At 43.6% G+C, this 20427-nt stretch overlaps 1 protein-coding gene across 1 annotated transcript in view; it reads right to left on the bottom strand.

Moving 5' to 3' along the window:
* Nucleotides 1-404: 404 nt before the first annotated feature.
* The window catches only part of LOC106571749 (kelch-like protein 29), a 327789-nt gene continuing 307766 nt past the window's right edge, over nucleotides 405-20427 (bottom strand). Inside the window, exons 14-15 of the mRNA XM_014145167.3 lie at nucleotides 13574-13718; nucleotides 405-3790 (exon numbers count right to left, since the gene is read on the bottom strand). Of these exons, the coding sequence (XP_014000642.3) occupies nucleotides 3607-3790; nucleotides 13574-13718 (329 nt within the window). The 3' untranslated portion in view covers nucleotides 405-3606. The remainder of the gene's footprint in view (nucleotides 3791-13573; nucleotides 13719-20427) is intronic.

Below are 20427 nucleotides of genomic sequence, written 5' to 3'. Positions count from 1 at the left end.
GTACCTGGATAGCAGTACCCGACACACGTTAGTCCTATGCTTGCTAATCTCACCAAGTGGTAGTGATTATTTCCTGTATCAGCCTATCAAAGCTCAAACTTTTTCTCCACAGACCAATGGCATTTTGTAAAATAGGTCAACCTGGCCACCAGAGGGATATATTTTAACCTCAAATCAAGGTTTACTTTTGTTTCCCTTCACTCGGTCTGTCTCAAGTGTATAGTGCCAATATTGCATGATCATCGCATCCTTGACTAGGCTGCAAACTCATTTTTGCATATGAAAAAATCGCACGTCCTTTCACAATAAAGAGAGGATTATGCGACATGTAAGTGTATATTCGTACATTGTCTATAATTGACCACTAATTGGTGGAGTGACGCACTAAGCACAGAGACTGCGAGTTCAAATCCCCCGGGGCAAGGTTTTTATTTGAGAAAAAAACACTCCACTGTTGGTCCTCAAGTCAAATAATGCATATGTGACAAAGTAAATGATAAAAATGCATATATAACACTGTACATGTAAGTGTAGGCCTACACGTCTATGTGATAGTCTATGGAAGATAATTATTTATGATGGCCAGTAGCCTATGTGTTGTTCTGCAAGAGAGACTTCAACAAGAAGCTCCCAGTACATCACTGGGGCTAAACTGCCTGCCATCCAGGACCTCTACACCAGGCGGTGTCAGAGGAAGGCCCTAAAACTTGTCAAACACCCCAGTCGTAGACTGTTCTCTCTACTACCGCATGGCAAGCGGTACCGGAGTGCCAAGTCTAGGACAAAAAGGCTTCTCAACAGTTTTTACTCCTAAGCCATAAGACTGAACAGGTAATCAAATGGCTATCCGGACTATTTGCATTGTGTGCCCCAGCCACTCTTTTATGCTGCTGCTACTCTCTATCATATATGCATAGTCACTTTAACTATTCATTCATGTACATACTACCTCAATTGGGCCGACCGACCAGTGCTCCCGCACATTGGCTAACCAGGCTATCTGCATTGTGTCCCACCACCCGCCAACCCCTCTTTTACGCCACTGCTACTCTCTGTTCATCATATATGCATAGTCACTTTAACCATATCTACATGTACATAATACCTCAATCAGCCTGACTAACCGGTGTCTGTATGTAGCTTCGCTACTTGTATAGCCTCGCTACTGTATATAGCCTGTCTTTTTACTGTTATTTCTTTACCTACCTATTGTTCACCTAATACCTTTTTGCACAATTGGTTAGAGCCTGTTAGCATTTCACTATAAGGTCTACCTACACCTGTTGTATTCGGCGCACGTGACAAATAAACTTTGATTTATTTAAATCTTATTAAACCTTCATTTACAAGGTTTTGGCTGCACTTCAACTTCTCTTCAAAACACGTTAAATGTAATTCTACAGTTCAAAGGAAAAAACGACAACTGCGATGCAAAAGGTGAAAATCACCAAGAGTCAGGCTCACAACACTGAGCTAAACATCAAGTAACATTTTTTTTAAGTGTTTCAGTCAATTTGATTAGCAGATGGTGCTGTTTGACTGCTGTGAAGGACACTCATGGAAAAGTGTTCTATCAAGCCCAACTACGTTAACGACAGTGGAGGCTGCTGAGGGGAAGGACAGCTCATAATGGCTGGAAAGGAGCTAATGGAATGGCACCCATGTATTTGATGCCATTAACACAAGCCTATCCTCACCAATTAAGGTGCCACCAACCTCCTGTGGTCAACGATATTAATTGGAATTAGAACCAGACATAATCATGGCCACCTGGTGATGGGTGTGTGCTAGTAGGTCTGGACAGGTGTGATGTAGTTGATGTTTGTAAGATGTGGTTGTATTGTTTTTAAAACATCAAATAAAATCATACCAATTTTTCTTTTTAATAATCACGGCCACCTGGTGAGGTTCGCATAGGGCTACATTTGTCAGGTTATGTAATGGTAACAGCTAACATGTAACCTTTGATTACGTGCAACTATGTCAACAAGTTTAAGCATCAGCCAAATAAAATCGAACTAAAACATAAGGCTCTATTCAATCTGTAAAGCTGAAGCGCAACAGCTTCCGTGACAGAAATGTAAAGGTAATTTCCGACTGAGCCAACATATGAAACGTGAATGCTGTCTCCGCTAAGTCACGCTAGAAAGCTGAACTTCCGCAACGCGGATTGAATAGAGCCCTTAAACGTTTTCTAATAGTCGCAAGTATGGCCCCACCATTTTCAGTCCAACCTATCAAGTTCTTTTTCTAAAAACATTTATACAGAATCACCTTCAGGTTTTAAAATATACATTTTCCTTCCCGTATTTACAGAATGTCCCCAAAACCCTCATCCATACCCCACCCACCCAACAATGATATACAAATATAAAACAAAAGGATGGAGGATAAACATAAATCTAGTGAAACATTTTGATCCTTGGAGCCACTGGTGGTTATTGTGCTTTGGCTGTGTGGAGGAGAAATGCCCCAATGTAGTGTCTTTCTCAGACTCTCTGGGATGTCATGATAAAGGGATTCCCTCTCTGCCATTCCCAGGTAAGTCATCTGCCAACAGTGATGTTTCTGGCCCAAAAAGAGACTGCAAGTATCCAACGTGTCCTTTTAAACCGGGGAAACAACATCTATACAAAAAACAAGGCTCCTCACTCATCAACTGTGGCTCTCTCGTCACAGATTTTTGTTTCATGAATATGTTTCTAAAACCCTGTGGACTTCCTTATCTCTGATGTCCCCTCATCTCTCCACTGTCCCTTTAAGCACTGAGACATCTGCCCAGTTCTCCTGTCCTTCTAATGCCTACTGAATGTTCTCATAAACGAAGGGAGCCCTCTGATTTGGAAAAAGAAGTTCCTCATTAACATAAACCACTAGAGGAGTCACAGAACAAAGACTGGGATGGCTTTTAACATACTTGAGTCACAAACACATAACAGATAAGGGCCTTTCAATTTCAATTGAGGCGATGGAACTAAATTAACTATTTGTGTGAAACGGAAGAGGAGTTAACAAGAAGTTGGGAACAACAAACCAAGGAGCTTTAGTCTCGAGTGGCCCTGTGCCTATATTATGTGGGGGGTGGGGGGGAGGGGTTAAGCTACACTATATGATACATACAGTAGCTTAGGCACCAGTACCTGACATGGCCAAGTGGATCAAGATACAGTAAGATGCCTACATTCTGCACAGGGGGTTGATGGGGGACTGAAGGGGTGGGGGGGGTAAAGACAACAACACTGGCATCAAGTCCCGAGGGGGTTTTAGTTGGATAGTCCAGTCCAGCGGTGCTGACCGATCGACCCCCAAAAGCTGCACACAGAGTGTCCTGTCCTAACCAGACCAAACCGGTCAGGGGGGAGTTTTCCAAAAGCTTCATAGCTATCATGACACTTTGTTTCTCTCGATAACCCAGCTCCACAGCAGAAAGAGACTAACAATAATTGTAAATGTTTGACAGTTCTGGGGGAAAAGTGAACAAAATTCGCCAAATGAAGCTGAAGCACTTTGCTCTTCTACAAGAGGCGTGGGTCTGGGTTGTCCAGAAAAAATAAAGCCACATTGGCTACAAAGCTTTCAGGAAACTCATTCATGACTGAACCGATCTCAGCCACTCTGGATGTACTTCTTGATGACGACACAGCCGTGTCTGAAGAGAGGGCAGGGCAGTGACTGGAAGAGCGTCCAGTTGTTGGTGTGGGGGTCAAAGATCTCCATGTTGCCCAGGGCAGGACCCTCGCTGCTCACAATGCCCCCCGTTGCGTAGATCTTACCATCCAGGATCACCGCACTGCAGAGAGAAACATTGAAATACTTACATTTAGTCATTTATCAGACACTCTTATCCAGTGATTTACAGGAGAAATTAAGATTAAGTGCCTTGCTCAAGGGCACATCAACCTAGTCGGCTTGGGGATTTCAACGCTCCCATTCCAATGCACCCATTTTTTGAGAATACAATGTAGCAGTATTTGTATTACTGAGGTAGCCTAGTGGTTAGAGCATTGGGCCAGTAACTGAAAGGTAAGGTAAAAAGCTGATAAGGTAAAAATCTGTCGTTCTGCCCCTGATCAAGGAAGTTTACCCACTGGGCGCCCTGGATGTCGATTATGGCAGCCCCCCCGCACCTCTCTGATTCAGAGGGGTTGGGTTAAATGCGGAAGACACATTTTAGCTGAATGCATTCAGTTATACAACTGACTAGGTATCCCCCATTATTTATTTTACAAAGTCTTTATTTATCAAGGCTGTCAATTATGGACCTGACTGTATGTTACAGTGTATATACACTGCTCAAAAAAATAAAGGGAACACTTAAACAACACAATGTAACTCCAAGTCAATCACACTTCTGTGAAATCAAACTGTCCACTTAGGAAGCAACACTGATTGACAATAAATTTCACATGCTGTTGTGCAAATGGAATAGACAACAGGTGGAAATTATAGGCAATTAGCAAGACACCCCCAATAAAGGAGTGGTTCTGCAGGTGGGGACCACAGACCACTTCTCAGTTCCTATGCTTCCTGGCTGATGTTTTGGTCACTTTTGAATGCTGGCGGTGCTTTCACTCTAGTGGTAGCATGAGACGGAGTCTACAACCCACACAAGTGGCTCAGGTAGTGCAGCTCATCCAGGATGGCACATCAATGCGAGCTGTGGCAAGAAGGTTTGCTGTGTCTGTCAGCGTAGTGTCCAGAGCATGGAGGCGCTACCAGGAGACAGGCCAGTACATCAGGAGATGTGGAGGAGGCCGTAGGAGGGCAACAACCCAGCAGCAGGACCGCTACCTCCGCCTTTGTGCAAGGAGGAGCAGGAGGAGCACTGCCAGAGCCCTGCAAAATGACCTCCAGCAGGCCACAAATGTGCATGTGTCTACTCAAACGGTCAGAAACAGACTCCATGAGGGTGGTATGAGGGCCCGACGTCCACAGGTGGGGGTTGTGCTTACAGCCCAACACCGTGCAGGACGTTTGGCATTTGCCAGAGAACACCAAGATTGGCAAATTTGCCACTGGCGCCCTGTGCTCTTCACAGATGAAAGCAGGTTCACACTGAGCACGTGACAGACGTGACAGAGTCTGGAGATGCCGTGGAAAACATTCTGCTGCCTGCAACATCCTCCAGCATGACCGGTTTGGCGGTAGGTCAGTCATGGTGTGGGGTGGCATTTCTTTGGGGGGCCGCACAGCCCTCCATGTGCTCGCCAGAGGTAGCCTGACTGCCATTAGGTACTGAGATGAGATCCTCAGACCCCTTGTGAGACCATATGCTGGTGCGGTTGGCCCTGGGTTCCTCCTAATGCAAGACAATGCTAGACCTGCAAGAGGAAGGCATTGATGCTATGGACTGGCCCGCCCGTTCCCCAGACCTGAATCCAATTGAGCACATCTGGGACATCATGTCTCGCTCCATCCACCAATGTCACGTTGCACCACAGACTGTCCAGGAGTTGACGGATGCTTTAGTCCAGGTCTGGGAGGAGATTCCTCAGGAGACCATCCGCCACCTCATCAGCAGCATGCCCAGGTGTTGTAGGGAGGTCATACAGGCACGTGGAGGCCACACACACTACTGAGCCTCATTTTGACTTGTTTTAAGGACATTACATCAAAGTTGGATCAGCCTGTAGTGTGGTTTTCCACTTTAATTGGAGTGTGACTCCAAATCCAGACCTCCATGGGTTGATAAATTGGATTTCCATTGATTATTTTTGTGTGATTTTGTTGTCAGCACATTCAACTATGTAAAGAAAAAAGTATTTAATAAGATTATTTCTTTCATTCAGATCTAGGATGTGTTGTTTAAGTGTTCCCTTTATTTTTTTGAGCAGTATATATAGTACCAGTCAAAAGTTGGGACACATCTACTCATTCAAGGGTTTATATTTATTTATTACAATTTTCTACATTGTAGAATAATAGTGAAGATATCAAAGCTATGAAATAACACATATGGAATCAAGTAATAACCAAAAAAAGTGTTAAACAAATCAAAATATATTTTAAATTCTTCAAAGTAGCCACACTTTGCCTTGATGACAACTTTGCACACTCTTGGCATTCTCTCAACCAGCATCATGAGGTAGTCACCTGGAATGCATTTCAATTAACAGGTGTGCCTTGTTAAAAGTTAATTTGTGGAATTTCTTTCCGTCTTAATGTGTTTGAGCCAATCAGTTGTGTTGTGACAAGGTAGGGGTGTTATACAGAAGATAGCCCAATTTGGTAAAAGACCAAGTCCATATTATGGCAAGAACAGCTCAAATAAGCAAAGAGAAACGACAGTCCATTATTACTTTAAGACATGGTCAGTCAATCTGGAAAATTTCAAGAACTTTGAATGTTTCTTCAAATGCAGTCGCAAAAAACATCAATCGCTATGATGAAACTGGCTCTCATGAGGACCACCACAGTAGAGGAAGACCCAGAGTTAACTCTGCTGTAGAGGATGAGTTCATTAGAGTTACCAGCCTCAGATTGCAGCCCAAATAAATGCTTCACAGAGTTCAAGTAACAGACATCTCAACATCAACTATTCAGAAGAGACAGTGGTCGAAGAAACCACTACTAAAGGACACCAATAATAAGAAGAGACTTGCTCTGTCAAGAAACACAAGCAATGGACATTAGACAAGTCGAAATCTGTCCTTTGGTCTTATGAGTCCAAATTTGAGATTTTTGGTTCTAACCTCCGTATCTTTGTGAGACGCAGAGTAGGTGAACGGATGATCTCTGCATGTGTGGTTCCCACCGTGAAGCATGGAGGAGGAGGTGTGATGGTGTGGGGGTGATTTGCTGGTGACACTATCAGTGATTTATTTAGAATTCAAAGCACACTTAACCAGCATGGCTACCACAGCATTCTGCAGAAATACGCCATCCCATCTGGTTTGCGCTTAGTGGGACTATCATTTGTTTTTTAGCAGGACAATGACCCAAAACACACCGCCAGGCTATGTAAGTTCTATTTGACCAAGGAGAGTGATGGAGTGCTGCATCAGATGACCTGGCCTCCACAATCACCCGACCTCACCTCAATTGAGATGGTTTGAGATGAGTTGGACCACAGAGTGAAGGAAAAGCAGCCAACAAGTGCTCAGCATATGTGGGAACTCCTTCAAGACTGTTGGAAAAGCATTACTCATGAAGCTGGTTGAGAGAATGCCAAGAGTGTGAAAAGCAGTCATCAAGGCAAAGGGTGGCCACTATGAGGAATCTCAACTATAAAATATATTTTGATTTGTTTAAACACCTTTTTGTTTACCACATGATTCCATATGTGTTATTTCATAGTTGTGATGTCTTCACTACTACTCTACAATGTAGAAAATAGTAAAAACAAAGAAAAACCCTTGAATGTGTCCAAACTTTTGACTGGTATGGTATATAAACTCAGCAAAAAAAGAAACGTCCTCTCACTGTTGACTGCGTTTATTTTCAGCAAACTTAACATGTGTAAATATTTGTATGAACATAAGATTCAACAACTGAGACTGACAGAACAAGTTCCACAGACATGTGACTAACAGAAATGGAATAATGTGTCCCTGAACAAAGGGGGGGGGGGGGGGGGGTCAAAATCAAAAGTAACAGTCAGTATCTGGTGTGGCCACTAGCTGCATTAACTACTGTAGTGAATCTCCTCCTCATGGACTGCACCAGATTTGCCAGTTCTTGCTGTGAGATGTTACCCCACTCTTCCACCAAGGCACCTGCAAGTTCCAGGACATTTCTGGGGTGCAACAGGTCCCAGACGTGCTCAATGGGATTGAGATCTGGGCTCTTCGCTGGCCATGGCAGAACACTGACATTCCTGTCTTGCAGGTAATCACGCACAGAACGAGCAGTATGGCTGGTGGCATTGTCATGCTGGAGGGTCATGTCAGGATGAGCCTGCAAGAATGGTACCACATGAGGGAGGAGGATGTCTTCCCTGTAACGCACAGCGTTGAGATTGCCTGCAATGACAAGCTCAGTGTGATGATGCTGTGACACACCACCCAGACCATGACGGACCCTCTATCTCCAAATCGATCCTGCTCCAGAGTACAGGCCTCTGTGTAACTATCATTCCTTCAACGATAAAAGCGAATCTGACCATCACCCCTGGTGAGACAAAACTGTGACTCGTCAGTGAAGAGCATTTTTTGCCAGTCCTGTCTGGTCCAGCGACAGTGGGTTTGTGCCCATAGGCGACGTTGTTGTCGGTGATGTCTGGTGAGGACCTGCCTTACAACAGGCCTACAAGCCCTCAGTCCAGCCTCTCTCAGCCTATTGTGGACAGTCTGAGCACTGATGGAGGGATTGTGCGTTCCTGGTGTAACTCGGGCAGTTGTTGTTGCCATCCTGTACCTGTCCCGCAGGTGTGATGTTCGGATGTACGGATCCTGTTGCAGGTGTTGTTACACGTGGTCTGCCACTGGCGAGGATGATCAGCTGTCCGTCCTGTCTCCCTGTAGCGCTGTCTTAGGCGTCTCACTACGGACATTGCAATTTATTGCCCTGGCCACATCTGCAGTCCTCATGCCTCCTTGAAGCATGTCTAAGGCACATTCACGCAGATGAGCAGGGAACCTGGGCATCTTTCTTTTGGTGTTTTTCAGAGTCAGTAGAAAGGCCTCTTTAGTGTCCTTCGTTTTCATAACTGTGACCATAATTGCCTACCGTCTGCAAAACACCAGTCTCAATGTCAACAGTGAAGAGGCGACTCCGGGATGCTGGCATTCTAGGTAGAGTTACAAAGAAAAAGCCATATCTCAGACTGGCCAACAAAAATAAAAGATTAAGATGGGCAAAAGAACACAGACACTGGACAGAGGAACTGCCTAGAAGGCCAGCATCCCAGAGTCACCTCTTCACTGTTGACATTGAGACTGGTGTTTTGTGGGTACTATCTAATGAAGCTGCCAGTTGAGGACTTCTGTTTCCCAGACTAGACAGTCATGTACTCGTCCTCTTGCTCAGGTGTGCTCCGGGGCCTCCCACTCCTCTTAATATTCTGGTTAGAGACAGTTTGCGCTGTTCTGTGAAGGGAGTAGTACACAGTGTTGTACAAGATCTTCAGTTTCTTGGTAATTTCTCACATGGAATAGCCTTAATTTCTCAGAACAAGAATAGAGTTTCAGAAGAAAGGGGTTTGTTTCTGGCCATTTTGAGACTGTAATCGAACCCACAAATGCTGATGCTCCAGATACTCAACTAGTCTAAAGGCCAGTTGTATTGCTTCTTTAATCAAATCAACAGTTTTCAGCTGTGCTAACATAATTGCAAAAGGGTTTTCTAATGATCAATTAGCCTTTTAAAATGATAAACTTGGATTAGCTAACACAACGTGCCATTGAAACACAGGAGTGATGGTTGCTGATAATGGTCCTCTGTACGCCTTATGTACAGTTGAAGTCGGAAGTTTACATACACCTAGGTTGGAGTCATTAAAACCCGTTTTTCAACCACTATAGTTTTGGCAAGTCGGTTAGGACATCTACTTTGTGGATGACACAAGTCATTTTTCCAACAATTGTTTACAGTAAGATTATTTCACTTATAATTCACTGTATCACATTTCCAGTGGGTCAGAAGTCTACATACAGTAAGTTGACTGTGCCTTTAAACAGCTTGGAAAATTCCAGAAAATTATGTCATGGCTTTAGAATAAAAAAAATTGTAGACCTCCACAAGTCTGGTTCATCCTTGGAAGCAATTTCCAAATGCCTGAAGGTACCACGTTCATCTGTACAAACAATAGTATGCAAGTATAAACACCATGGGACCACGCAGCCGTCATACTGCTCAGGAAGGAGACGCATTCTGTCTCCTAGAGATGAACGTACTTTGGTGCGAAAAGTGCAAATCAATCCCAGAACAGCAGCAAAGGACCTTGTGAAGATGCTGGAGGAAACCACAGTAAAACGAGTCCTGTATCGACATAACCTGAAAGGCTGCTCAGCAAGGAAGATGCCACTGCTCCAAAACCACCATAAAAAATACAGACTACAGTTTGCAACTGCACATAGGGACAAAGATCATACTTTTTGGAGAAATGTCCTCAGGTCTGATGAAACAAAAATAGAACTGTTTGGCCAAAATGACCATCGTTATGTTTGGAGGAAAAAGCGTGAACGCTTGCAAGCTGAAGAACACCATCCCAACCGTGAAGCACGGGGGTGGCAGCATAATGTTGTGGGGTGCTTTGCTGCAGGAGGGACTGGTGCACTTCACAAAATAGATGGCATCATGAGGAGGGGAAAGTATGTGGATATATTGAAGCAACATCAAGACATCAGTCAGGAAGTTGAAGCTTGGTCGCAAATGGGTCTTCCAAATGGACAATGACCCCAAGCATACTTCCAAAGTTGTGGCAAAATGGCTTAAGGACAACAAAGTCAAGGTATTGGAGAAGCCATCACAAAGCCCTGACCTCAAACCCATAGAAAGTTTTTGGGCAGAACTGAAAAAGCGTGTGCGAGCAAGGAGGCCTACAAACCTGACTCAGTTCCACCAGCTCTGTCATGAGGAATCGGCCAAAATTCACCCAACTTATAGTGGGAAGCTTGTGGAAGGCTACCTGACACGTTTGACCCAAGTTAAATAATTTAAAGGCAATGCTACAAAATACTAATTGAGTGTATATAAACTTCTGACCCACTGGGAATGTGATGAAAGAAATAAAAGCTGAAATAAAACCCTCTCTACTATTATTCTGACATTTCACATTCTTAAAATAAAGTGGTGATCCTTACTAACCTAAGACAGAGAATTTTTACTTGGATTAAATGTCAGGAATTGTCAAAAACTGAGTTTAAATGTGTTTGGCTAAGGTGTGTGTAAACTTCCGACTTCAACTGTAGATATTCCATTAAAAACATCTGCCATTTCCAGCTACAATAGTCATTTACAACATTAACAATGTATTTCTGATCAATTTTATGTTATTTTAATGGACAAAAAATGTGCTTCTCTTTCAAAAACAAGGAAATGTAGAAGTGACCCCAAACTTTTGAATGGTAGCGTGTATGTGTGTGTGTGTGTGTGTGTATATATATATATATATAAACATCACTGCTGTAACCATCCTGTTCATGGTGTAAATATTAATTAATCATCAGAGAGCGAGAGAGAGAGAGGGAGGGAAGCAGAGAAGCAGAGAGAAGCAGAGAGAGAGAGAGAGAGAGAAGCAGAGAGAGAGAGAGAGAAGCAGAGAGAGAGAGAGAGAGAGAGAGAAGCAGAGAGAGAGAGAAGCAGAGAGAGAGAGAGAAGCAGAGAGAGAGAGAGAAGCAGAGAGAGAGAGAGAAGCAGAGAGAGAGAGAGAGAGAAGCAGAGAGAGAGAGAGAAGCAGAGAGAGAGAAGCAGAGAGAGAGAGAGAAGCAGAGAGAGAGAGAGAGAAGCAGAGAGAGAGAGAGAAGCAGAGAGATAGAGAAGCAGAGAGAGATAGAGAAGCAGAGAGAGAGAGAGAAGCAGAGAGAGAGAGAGAAGCAGAAAGAGATAGAGAAGCAGAGAGAGAGAGAGAAGCAGAGAGAGAGAGAGGGAAGCAGAGAGAGAGAGGGAAGCAGAGAGAGAGAGGGAAGCAGAGAGAGAGAGAAGCAGAGAGAGATAGTCTGATCACTGAACTTGTTGCTGTGAGGGGATATTACTTTGTCACATTCTCTCAACATGACAACATCGCTTTCCGAGAGAGATCATAATTAAAATGTGCCTTTGTGGAGGGAGAGAAAAGTTCTGAAAAATATCTTTACAAATTTGCTCATTTGATGTGTGGAACAGAAACAGAGGAGTGTGTGTGTGTGGGGAGGGAGGGAGGATTAACACTTTAGCTATAAACTGATTACAGTTTTGTAATCCCACTGGGGGCTGGAGCAATCTATATTTACATAAAGGTACACACACAGCTGATTAATACACAAACTCACAGCCCAGAAAAACAAACATCACTGAGAGACACACACCATGAGATTATTACATAAAGAGTAAATCCAGTCCGAAAAAAAAGCACGGCTGATCCAGATGGAACACAGTGCTGGCTAAAGCCCAATTTGGCTGTTAAAGATAAACAAGGAGAACTCAGCCAAGGACATGGAAAAGGAAAAATGAAGTGTCCAGTTTAGTTTATAATGACTGCTGGCGCATAGAGCTGAGTGTGTGTGTGTGTGTGTGTGTGTGTGTGTGTGTGTGTGTGTGTGTGTGTGTGTGTGTGTGTGTGTGTGTGTGTGTGTGTGTGTGTGATATCACCTAGCACCAGTCTTATTCAGTCAGACCTAGGTAAAAGCTAAATGTAGTGGAACAGCTGCTGGTGTATGTGGGAATAGTTTAGCAATAATAACCTCTGGATCTCTGTCTTCCCAAATGTATTTCTGAGTATCTGTCTAGGGTGTATCCTATGCACTGGGCCCCAAAGTTTGGGACTATACAGACCTGTGACTTGACTCGGAATATACAGCATTTGATTTCAGACTTGACTTATATTCCTGCTTAATGACTTTGACAAAATGTTTTTTGAGACTGAATAAAACAATTCTAGCAGGATTCCTGTAGGAAGTTTGCATTCCTGTACTGACCCCTAACTTACACAAATTGATGGTGGTGGTTCATACTGCCCCCTACAGAGGTTCATGCTAACCCTTTACCTGCAGAACTGTCGTGAGTGGTTAATACTGGTTCGTATGGGTTCTTACCTGCAGAACTGTCGTGACTGGTTCATATTGGTTCATATGGGTTTGTACCTGCAGAACTGTTGTGAGTGGTTCATATTGGTGCGTATGGGTTCTTACCTGCAGAACTGTCGTGAGTGGTTCATATTGGTTCATATGGGTTTGTACCTGCAGAACTGTCGTGAGTGGTTCATATTGGTTCGTATTGGTTCTTACCTGCAGAACTGTCCGGAGTGGTTCATATTGGTTCGTATGGGTTTGTACCTGCAGAACTGCCGTGAGTGGTTCATATTGGTTCATATGGGTTTGTACCTGCAGAACTGTCGTGAGTGGTTCATATTGGTTCGTATGGGTTCGTACCTGCAGAACTGTCGTGAGTGGTTCATATTGGTTCGTATGGGTTCTTACCTGCAGAACTTCCGTGAGTGGTTCATATTGGTGCGTATGGGTTCTTACCTGCAGAACTGTCGTGAGTGGTTCATATTGGTTCATATGGGTTTGTACCTGTAGAACTGTCGTGAGTGGTTCATATTGGTTCGTATGGGTTCTTACCTGCAGAACTGTCTGGAGTGGTTCATATTGGTTCGTATGGGTTTGTACCTGCAGAAATGCCGTGAGTGGTTCATATTGGTTCATGTGGGTTTGTACCTGCAGAACTGTCGTGAGTGGTTCATATTGGTTCGTATGGGTTCGTACCTGCAGAACTGTCATGAGTGGTTCATATTGGTTCGTATGGGTTCTTACCTGCAGAACTGTCCGGAGTGGTTCATATTGGTTCGTATGGGTTTGTACCTGCAGAACTGCCGTGAGTGGTTCATATGGGTTTGTACCTGCAGAACTGTCGTGAGTGGTTCATATTGGTTCGTATGGGTTCGTACCTGCAGAACTGTCGTGAGTGGTTCATATTGGTGCGTATGGGTTCTTACCTGCAGAACTGTCGTGAGTGGTTCATGTTGGGTCCAGCTTTGATGTTTCCTTTGTCTGGGTCATAGATGGTGATGGCCCGGGCATAGGCTCCTCCCAGAATAAAGATGTGCCCATTCAGAGTGACCGCTGGGGCATACTTATTATCTGGAGAACAAACACAATGAGATGCACGTTAGAAACACCGACAGAAGTGAGGTAGAAGATTGAAAAACGGACAGAAGGGGAGTTAGAAGTTACATGTTCTATCTCTACATGTGTCTGTTTTTAAATACGTATTTTTTTATTTAGTGAATGCAAAGTCCTTTAGCCAAGTGATTGCTTCCGGTCCTGCTGGGTTGATGGTGTGTAGGCGTCCGCTGAGTTTGTAGATTAGACAGACTTCAAGAATGTGGTGCATGGTTTGCTCCACCCCACAGGCACATACTGTAGGGGGCTTGCTTTAATGCCCCATCGTTGGAGGTTGGCAAGGCATGGGCTGGATATGTATGCCAGGACAGGGAGCCAGGAAAGCGGGGTGGATTGCAGTATGCCAGTGATGATGCGCATGGTGGTGTTTAGCTGTATGTCGACTCTGTGTGTGTGTGTGTGTGTGTGTGTGTGTGTGTGTGTGTGTGTGTGTGTGTGTGTGTGTGTGTGTGTGTGTGTGTGTGTGTGTGTGTGTGTGTGTGTGTGTGTGTGTGTGTGTGTGTGTGTGTGTGTGCGCGCGCGACGACCTTGACCAGACAGGTGCATATTACTCTGCTGCTGAGAATGAGAGTGCCGAGGTATGAATGGTGGTGGTAGCAACACCCCATGTTGAGCCAACTTGTTTGGAGATGAGGTTGTTCCTGGTTTTGACCTTGGCTGCTGTTGTCCTCAGGTGCTCCCAGAAGGTGAGTGACCTGTCCAGGGTCACCCCAAGGTATATGGAGGTGGGCTGGTGCTCTAGCTTGTGGTTGTTCATCTGGGTGTTGAGCTCTATAGGCCTTTGCGTTATGGAGATGGAATATACTGGATACAGTTTTTGCTGGGCTTGGTTGGAGTAGCCATTTTTTGCAGTACTGTTCCAGTTTTGCTGTATCCTCATTTAGGGTTTGCTCCAGGGTGTCGAAGTTTGGAGCTTGCGTTGTCAGGCATATGTCGTCAGAAGTATATGAATTTTCGGAAGGTGTTTTCTGGGAGGCCATTTGTGTAGAGGTTGAACAGAGGCCAGCACTGTGCCTTGGGGGAGACTGTTGGTATGCATCTTCCATGTACTCTTTGAATCTCTGAGGTGGACTCTGAAACATCTATTGCTCAATAGTGTGATGATTTGGATTAACTAATAGGGGAGGGACCGTGACTGCTTCAGGAGGAAGCCAGTGCGCCAAATGCTATCATAGGCAGCTGTGACGTCAAGAAAGACAGCTTGTTTTGAGGTTTTTCTGGAAGCCATTTTTGATGTAGGTGTTAGAGGAACAATTCCACCCCAAAACTACTGGTATTTGTTTCATTAGTCCATTTTCTTATTAATTAGTCCCAAAATGTTCTACATGTCAGAATTTTGCATCATACCGGCTGTATTTTTGTATTTTGAAAGTTCTTTATCTTAAAAACTTGATTGCTGACATGCAAAACATTTTGGGACTATACCAACAATGGACTAATGAAACAAATACCAAAAGATCGTTTTTGAAATAGAAAACAGACACATGGAGGTAGAAGTGTAATATCAACAAAGGGAGAGAACTGAAGAGACACAAACAAAGAGAAAATAAACAGCCAGAAAGAGAAATACACTATACAAGTATGTGGACACCCCTTGAAATTAGTGGATTTGGCTATTTCAGCCACACCCGTTCCTGAGAAGTGTATACAATCGAGCACACAGCCATGCAATCTCCATAGTAAAACACTGGCAGTAGAACGGCCTTACTGAAGAGCTCAGTGACTTAACGTGGCACCGTCATAGGATACCACCTTTCCAACAAGTCAGTTCGTCAAATTTCTGCCCTGCTAGACATAACTAGGTCAACTGTAAGTGCTGTTACTGTGAAGTGGAAATGTCTAGGAGCAACAATGGCTCAGCCGCGAAGTGGTAAGCCACACAAGCTCACAGAATGGGACTGGCGAGTGCTAAAGCGCATAGCACGTAAAAAGTCTGTCCTCGGTTGCAACACTCACTACCGATTTCCAAACTGCCTCTGGAAGTAAAGTCAGCGCAATAACTGTTAGTTGGGAGTTTCATGAAATGGGTTTCCATGGCCGAGATCACCATGTGCAATGCCAAGCTTCAGCTGGAGTGGTGTAAAGCTCGCCGCCATTGGTCTCTGGAGCAGTGGAAACACATTCTCTAGGTTGATGAATCATGGGTTTGGCGCATGCCAGGAGAACACTACCTGACCCAGTGCATAGTGCCAACTGTAAAGTTTGGTAGAGGAGGCTGTTTTTCATGGTTTGGGCTAGGCCCCCTTAATTCCAGTGAAGGAAAATCTTAAGGCTACAGTATACAATGACATTATAGACAATTCTGTGCTTCCAACATTGTCGCAAAAGTTTGGGGAAGGCCCTTTCCTGTTTCAGCATGACAATGCCCCCGTGCACAAAGAGAGGTCCATACAGAAATGGTTTGTCGAGATCTGTATGGAAGAATTTGACTGGCCTGCACAGAGCCCTGACCTTATAACTCCATTGAACACCTTTGGGATGAATTAGACAGCCGACTGCAAGCCAGGCCTAATCGCCCAACACCCGACCCCACTAATGCTCTTTTGGCTGAATCTAAGCAAGTCCCCGCAGCAATGTAACATCTAACATCCAGGACCTATATAATAGGTGGTGTCAGAGGAAAGCCCATAAAATTGTCAGAGACTCCAGTCACCCAAGTCATAGACTGTTTTCTCTGCTACTGCACGGCAAGTGGTACCAGAGCGCCAAATCTAGGACCAAACAGCTTCTACCCCCAAGCCATAAGACTGCTGAACAATTAATCAAATGGCCACCGGACTATTTACATTGATGACACTGCTGCTACTGGCTTTTTACTATCTATGTATAGTCACTTCACCCTACCTACATGTACAAATTACCTCAACTAACCTGTACCCCCGAACACTGACTCGGTACCGGTAACCCCTGTATATAGCATCGTTGTTATTTTATTGTGTTAATTTTTATTATTTATATACTTAAGTTTATTTGGTAAATATTTTCTTAACTCTTCTTAATCTGCACTGTTGGTTAAGGGCTTGTAAGTAAGCATTTCACGGTAAGGTCTACACTGTATTCGGCGCATGTGACAAATAAAGTTTGATTTGATCGAGTGGAAAGCCTTCCCAAAAGGGTGGAGGCTGTTATAGCAGCAAATGGTGGACCCAATTCCTTATTAATGCCCATGATTTTGGAATGAGACGTTCAACGAGCAGGTGTCCACATACTTTTGGTCATGTAGTGTAGAATTTTATAAGCCAGGGATAGATAGAAGTTGAAAACACAGATGAGATGAGCTAGAATGAAAACCAGGCAAAACCAAATAGAAGTTACTGTTTCAATTGTATTATCCTCATTGCAGAATCTCCCCGGCTATAATGGCATCATTTTGTTTTCCATGTCACCTTCTGTCTAGAGCTGCATGCAAAATCACATCTACATTCCTCTTATCACTTCCTTGAGTGCGAGGCTCGAGATTAAAAATACTACGGTTTGGGGAATTTTACAGTGAACGGATAACAATTGAAATAGCAGAATTCATGAATCAGCTTGACGTTATTGTTTGTGCTCCAACTGTGTTTATACCTGGTTCCAATATAAAGGACTTAAGTCTCAATAATTTACTATTGGATTACACCCTATGGCAATCCTCTGTGTGTGTGTGTGTGTGTGTATGTGTGTGCGCCCCCCCTATATATATATATATATATATATATATATATATTTGGAAGTTGGAAGTCTAGATACACACATTAAAACTAGTTTTTCAACCACTCCACAAATTTCTTGTTAACAAACCATAGTTTTGGCAAGTCGGTTAGGACATCTACTTTGTGCATGACACAAGTAATTTTTCCAACAATTGTTTACAGACAGATTATGTTTGGAGGAAAAAGGGGGAGGCTTGCAAGCCGAAGAACACCATCCCAACCGTGAAGCACGGGGGGGGGGGGGGGCAGCATCATGTTGTGGGGGTGATTTGCTGCAGGAGGGACTGCTGTACTTCAGGAACATTATGTGGATATATTGAAGCAACATCTCAAGACATCAGTCAGGAAGTTAAAGCTTGGTCGCAAATGGGTCTTCCAAATGGACAATGACCCCAAGCATACTTCCAAAGTTGTGGCAAGTTGTGGCAAAATGGCTTAAGGACAACAAAGCCAAGGTATTGGAGTGGCCATCACAAAGCCCTGACCTCCATCCCATAGAAAATTTGCGGGCAGAACTGAAAAAGCGTGTGCAAGCAAGGAGGCCTACAAACCTGACTCAGTTACACCAGCTCTGTCAGGAGGAATGGGCCAAAATTCACCCAACTTATTGTGGGTAGCTTGAAGGCTACCCAAAACGTTTGACCCAAGTTAAACAATTTAAAGGCAATGCTAACAAATACTAAATGAGTGTATGTAAACTTCTGACCCACTGGAAATGTGATGAAATAAATCCTTATTCTGACATTTCACATTATTAAAATAAAGTAGTTATCCCAACTGACCTAAGACAGGGAATTTTTACTTAAACTGAGTTTAAATGTATTTGGCTAAAGTGTATGTAAACTTCTGACTTCAATATATATATATACACATTTATTTTTTATTTTTTTTAATTTACAGAAAAAGTCCTGTGCATGGATTGAAAATGTGAGGAATGAGTGAGGATATTGCATATAATGTAATCTGCTACTGCATGGAGAAAATTGGAAAAACAAATGGGGACAGACTTCTACAGTCTTCCTGTGGAAACAATCATACACAAAACACCCTGGGTAGGGTAGGAATTTAATCAAACTCCCATGCAGAAACCTTACACTGTGAATAAAGTTTCAAACAATGTAATAGTTGTGTATTAATGTGCCTAGACCTTTGCAACGACCTCTACCTCGCTTCTGACCCCCCCCCTTTCCTCCTTAAGGCACACATGTACGCACGCACACACGCTTGTCGAAGACCTATCAATGTACCTCACACTCTGACAGAGCAATCGTCTCCTAAACGATTACAGCTGGCCAATTTATGACATCATGAATAATGCACACCCATCCCAGCGTAGCGTTTTGTTTTTCACCTCCATCCACCATGTCCACACACACACGCCACATCCCCTCCAGTGCCCATAAAGCAGGATGTGTTTAATTAAAATGCCATTTTGCCAGGCGTGACTGACGACAGCCGTTCAGCCGTCCCGCTCTCTTTCACTCTATCCCCCTCTCGCTCTGTGACACTCAGAAACCTAGGCCTGTCACTATCAGTGACACAACGTGGCTGCCATGTCTGCGTGTGTGCAAGTGTGTGTCAGTCACAGAAGGTTTTGTATTAACTGTCTCCAGAGACAGAATGCAAAGCTATTCCCTTGGGACTGCTGTTCTACTGATCTGCTTTACCAACAGAAACACTTTTCCCAGCCTCAGATGAGCCCCTCTAATGTCTGAATATTAAGCTCATTGAGCACTATATTAAAAGCAGCGGCGGTCAGTGCCGTTTAAGATGGGGGAGGACAATTTCTATTTTCATGAGCATGGCCTTATTTCTATTACAGCATATTGGATGACTTTCATTCATATTCCATTCACCCAGTTCAATGTAACATCGATTAGGCTAATACATGATAATAACATTTTCCCTATATGCATCATGAGGTTGCTACAACCTAGCCTAGGAATGAAAGTTTACAAAGTAGGTGCACACAGGTCGAAATAAAAATTTGAGGTGACAGACAGTGACATTCAATACCGCCTTGCACGCTCTTGCCTGCATCTAGTTGATATAGGGTGTAATCATCCATCGTCCAACAGTTGCAAACTAGAGTTTCTATTGGACAAATTCAGGTATGATTATCCCTGTTTTGTTCCGTTTGCTTCCGTTTAAGAAACGTTTTTCAACAGAAACGGCGGAATGTATACACACCCCTGATCCCGCGTAAACAGAGTTCACTTTCATAGCAGCCATGTCGTATTCCTTCTCTTCCCTTCGCTTGTGGACTTCAATGCACAACACATCAGCTGTTATGTAACCAGGCGAAAAAAGCTTTCCAAGTCAAACCACTACACACAGCCTACATCGCTGTCACCATATTAGCTAAAGTAACGTCATAGTCAGCATAGCTAATATAACTAACGCGTTAGTAAACCCGCTACAATCATGCAGTATCATTTGTGTACAGTCAGTAAGCAGTTACACCGGCGGGCCCCGGTGGCAATAAATTTGTAAAACCAAAAGCTTACCTTGAATTGGAAGAGTTCCAGAGTTGTGTTGGAAAGTCATAGCCAGCTAGCTAACATAACATACCTCTTTTTGAGCAGGGTGTTTCAGTAGGCTAAACTAGCTAGCTGCATTTGCTAGCTAAGTAAGTGAAAGTGAAAAAAATGACAAAATCTCTCTATTTCTCTCTTGCTTCTTCATTTTAGAAGAAAGGAATTGATGCAAACTGTTCAACTATTGTCTTTCTCTCTCTGAATCAACTACTCACCCCGTTTTATATACTGCAGTGCTAGCTAGCTGTAGCTTATACTTTCAGTACTAGATTTATTTGATTGGGTGGACAACATGCCAGTTCATGCTGCAAGAGCTCATAGGTTGGAGGACGTCCTCTGGAAGTTGTCATAATTACTGTGTAAGTCTAACGAAAGGGATGAGAACCATGAGCCTCCTAGGTTTTGTATTAAAGTCAATGTACCCAGAGGAGGACGGAA

The sequence above is a fragment of the Salmo salar genome, chromosome 15 (genome assembly GCF_965601325.2).
Source record: "Salmo salar chromosome 15, fSalSal1, whole genome shotgun sequence".
Taxonomy (NCBI): domain Eukaryota; kingdom Metazoa; phylum Chordata; class Actinopteri; order Salmoniformes; family Salmonidae; genus Salmo; species Salmo salar.
The sequence above is the reverse complement of the archived record's forward strand: the minus strand, read 5'-3'. Positions and strand labels throughout refer to the sequence as shown.